Consider the following 4,543-nt stretch of genomic DNA (forward strand, 5'->3'; position numbering starts at 1 on the left):
TTTAACAATACATACTACATACATATACTCTCCCACTCAAGATTTTCACATTCTTGAGTGGCACGAGATTTTAGGAGGAATTGTTAGGAAAAATAAGTAGAGAGAAAAAAGATAGTTGAATATTTTTATGATGACAAAGGAGAGAGTGATTTATTTCCACAATAGAAAATGGACATCTTGATTGTGACAAACTAAAAAGGAAACGTGAACATCTTAAACGTAACATAACGGAAGAAAGTATATTTATCTTCCATCTTTTATGATTCTCGTAGTTTCTGATGGATGATAACTTAAATTTGTTTTTTACTTCTTCTTTTATTAATGTAAAAATCACAAATAAAAAGCCAAACAATAAATTAAATTTTAAGTTAATTTTGTTATCATTACTTTAAATTAGCCCGTTTTGTATTTAGGGATGTCAATTCAATCCGAAACCCGTGGATCAGCCGAATAGCCCGGTAAAATTAGTGAGTTAGGGCTATAATTTTGTAACCTAAATACAAAACGGGTTAAACGTGTTGGCTCGAATGGGTTGACGGGTTAAACGGGTTGGCCTGAACGGGTTGCGGGTCGGCCCTTGCAACTTTTAATTAAAAATATTAAATATTAGGGGTGTTGTATTATTGAATTTCATGTGGCATAATCATTAGTATTCTTCATTCTACACTTTTCCACTCGATCACACACTATCAACTTTCAAGTTCCAATTTGACTCATTATTCCATCGTTTCATCATCTGCCCTATTGTCTTACAACCACCAAACTCAATCAAGACAAAATTAAGAAAATCTCAATATATTTATCATTTTAATAATGATTCATGTAAGATATGATTTTTTATTTTCGTAAAGAATTAATCATGAACAAGGCCAAAATATGACACAGATACAAGTTTTAATTCAAATTGATTGATTTAATATGAAATGCTTGTCTCCAGCTATTATTGAAAAAAAACTATGAAATTTGAAGATTTTATATGATTCTAAAACTAAGAAATAAAAATATCTAAAATTTAAAATCATTTTATAAAGGAAAATTTTGATACAAGAGATTATTTTTGAAAATTTTGAGGCCCGAATAGCCCGATGGGTTAGGATTAGGGTTGAAAATTTATAACCCAAATGGTCTGCACCCAAATAGCCCCGCAACCCGGGTGGATTGGCCCGAACTCGAACGGGTTAGCCCGATTAACATTTTACTTGTATCAAAATTATGATTTTTAATATAATTTTGTTCTTATATGATTTTATCATTACTTATTAACTATATAAATAATGATACAGTACTATAATAAAATATAAATTTAGGTCGTAAATAAAAATTATTTTATTAGTACTCTCCCCGTCCCGCTTAAGATGACACGTTTTCCTTTTTAGTTTGTCCCAACTATGATGACACATTTTCTTTTTTGGTAACTTTCTCTCTCCAATTAATACACTCAACCACTTTTTCTCACTCCTATTAAAATATCCATCTTTTTTATCTCTCTACTTTAATACGGAGTACTTACCCCCACCTTCTCTCTCTCCAATTAAACACTTTAACCAATAACTCATAAAACCCCGTGCCGGCTAAGTAATGTGTCATCTTAGCCGGGACGGAGGGAGTAGTATATAAAAATTGATAGGGTACTCCGTATCTTCATCTCATTTGGCGTGTTAGACCAACTGAACTTTTACTTTTCTCACTTTCTACCGTAATCCACTCAGTCGGCGATGGCGATGTTCACCAAAATTTGCATATTGAGGATAACGGCATACTTCTCCGTCATGTCATGGCAAAGTCGTGAATCGAGATACGCCTCTATATGGGGTGTAGAGGCACAAATATATGCTTTTTTGTGGTATTAGACTTCCCAGAAATGGAGGGTCTCATGGTTGGCGTATTCGTATAATTGAGAAACAAAGAGACTTCGTCGACCTTCGGATGCGGCGTCATCCTAGAAAATGCCAAGTCGTGGCAACCGAGGGTTATTAAGTTCTTTATATTTTGTCGGAAGCGTTTATTTTTGTTGGATTCAATCATTCAATATCGATTATTATTGAACGATATGATTTGGAGCAAGCAAACATGAGCATAATCATTGAAAATACAAGTAATGCATCCAAATTTCAATGAGTATGTATATTTATATTTCATACGACTCTTGGTCACGCTTGATCTCAAACACCTTGGCTAAAATATCTTCAATATCCTGCATCGTAATTAATTAATTAAACATTTTATCATCATCTATAGCAATAAAATAAGTAGTCGTAGTAATTAATTAGTGAGTGAATAATACCTTATCCGGAGTTGAAGCACCAGCAGTAATAGCAATGGTGATCGGACCCTTTGGCACCCACTCCTCCTTCTCCACCAACTCCCCATGCTACACACACATCACATAACTCAGTTATACTATAATCTTCAAAACAAAAAGATGCAGAAATAATAAAAGTACCATTAGCTTGTGAGTGATTCTGTTTCCTGGACCGATCCTCTTCTCTGAATCAATCCAATAGGAAGGAACTCCGCGCTCCTCCCCAATCCCTTGAAGGGATGAAGTGTTGCTGGAGTTCCATCCTCCAATCACCAGCATCAGATCCACCTCCTCGTCGCCCACCAGTTTGTGAGTTGCATCTTGTCTCGTCTAAACATATAGGGACAATTTAGCATAGAAGATAAATGGAAAAACTATCATAAAGAAAAAAACACATACTAGATCATTTTTGGCCATGTACTATATTTATGAGAAGAAAAATGTACTTGAGCAGCGTCGCAGATAGTGCTGGCGCTCACAAAGTGGTTGTTGATGTTTTCCACACCGTATCTGAGCATCAGGCTCTTCTCCACTAATTTTCCTGCATAAATGTTTGATATGTATAAGTACATCCATACATAAAAAGAGGAAGAAGATAGAGAAATTGTAGTAATTGGTTACCAATATCCTCTGTTTCTCCCTTCAACATAGTAGTCTGATTCGCGATACCAACTCTCTCCAGATCTTTGTCTGGATCAAACCCCTTTGATACTGCATATTTGAATTTCTGTACAACAAATATTCAACAACTTAGTACTAGAACTAAGAAAATTCCTCTCTCTATATGTATACCTCGAGAAAGGCCTCTTTGGTGGAGCTGGATCCTAAAATGTAATCACAAAGATATGTTGCCTGCAACCACAGATCACTTTTATCATAAATTCAAATTGAGTAGTGAAGATGAAATAAAAGGTGGTAGAGTACCTCTTTGATGTTCTTGACGATTAAATAGGTGCCTGCAAATGAAGCAGTAGCGATAGTCTCCTCATGCGCATATTTACCGTGGATTATGGACGTGTATTCCCCCTTCTTGTGCTTTTCAACGCTATGCCAAACCTTGGCAACCCATGGACAAGTTGTATCAACAATCTCCACATTCTTCTGAGTCAGCAACATCATCTCCTGCACCGGAGCTCCGAACGCAGACAGCACCACCACGTCGCCCTTCGCAACCAGATGGTATTGTTTCTTCCCGTCCTTCACTGGGATAATCTTCACTCCCATCTCCCCCAGCGTCTGTTAAGTATTGCAAGCTTAGTTAATAAACACATCTATATATGTCGAGAGAGATTTATATCTAATTAAGAAGCGAACCTGATTAACAGTGGGGTTGTGAATGATTTCATCAGTGAGCCAAATTGTGCGATCCGGAAACTGATGTCGAGCTTCGTAAGCAATTCTGACAGCGCGCTCAACGCCCCAGCAGAACCCGTAATCTTCTCCCAGCTTCAAAGTCACATCGCCCCATCTCTACTCTTTCCCATTCTCCTTCAATTTCTGCATCAAATTATCACCTCCCAAAACATGATCATCAAATTCAAATTAGTAAAAGAGTACTTGATTTTGAAAATGCAATAAAAGCTTACTCGCATACTTGTCGCCCATTCGCTTAAGACTTTGGTCCTTATGGCCAAACCCCGTGCGGTTGTAGTCTTTTCTTCTCATAAAATTGTGACGAAAAACTTTGGCGTCGAAATCCGATTCTCCGGCAGCGGAGCAACGGATGAGGTAGGAAGACGAAAGCGGCCGTATCTGCGGCAGCCGCGCTGGGATGAGAGAAAATTGCAGATGCAGAGAGATCGCCATAAGTAAACTCAGCGCTCACGTTAGAGGATAGGGCTAAGGAGTTTGCATTGCGCTTGCGTCGCATGCCCACTTTATATAGTCTATCGACTCTCATATTATACAAATAAATTTAAAAAAAAATAAATAAATAACCAAGTACCACATTTGACAACACAGAACTGTGGTGATCTTTAGATTACAGCTGGTTCTCGTAGGATTAGTCGAATTTCGTCAAAGACGGGTATGGAACCCTTGTTGTATAGGTCGTGTTCAAACTATTGAACCCAAATCATGACATAATCTGTCCAACGTTACTAAACCGTATTCGTATACTTGTGACATAACCAATCTTAACCTTTAATTAAAACCTTGACTAATCCGTAATTAACCACGCAAAATTTACCCTTGGAAGTTGAAATATCAAGTCTTCAGTCTTACGTAGAGACCCACTAGCTA

General features: G+C 37.1%; 1 protein-coding gene across 1 annotated transcript; it reads right to left on the reverse strand.

Moving 5' to 3' along the window:
- Window positions 1–1,995: 1,995 nt before the first annotated feature.
- Window positions 1,996–4,128, reverse strand: LOC125190349 (4-hydroxy-3-methylbut-2-enyl diphosphate reductase, chloroplastic-like). Its single transcript, XM_048087628.1, has 9 exons — window positions 3,889–4,128; window positions 3,617–3,799; window positions 3,227–3,538; window positions 3,095–3,154; window positions 2,924–3,029; window positions 2,749–2,843; window positions 2,444–2,632; window positions 2,285–2,371; window positions 1,996–2,194 (listed from the first exon to the last, which is right to left on the reverse strand). Exons 3-9 carry the CDS (start codon window positions 3,524–3,526, stop codon window positions 2,129–2,131), a joined length of 903 nt encoding a protein of 300 aa, XP_047943585.1. The 5' UTR covers window positions 3,527–3,538; window positions 3,617–3,799; window positions 3,889–4,128; the 3' UTR covers window positions 1,996–2,128.
- Between the last annotated feature and the right edge of the window lie 415 nt (window positions 4,129–4,543).

Source organism: Salvia hispanica, chromosome 5 (assembly GCF_023119035.1).
Source record: "Salvia hispanica cultivar TCC Black 2014 chromosome 5, UniMelb_Shisp_WGS_1.0, whole genome shotgun sequence".
Taxonomy (NCBI): Eukaryota; Viridiplantae; Streptophyta; class Magnoliopsida; order Lamiales; family Lamiaceae; genus Salvia; species Salvia hispanica.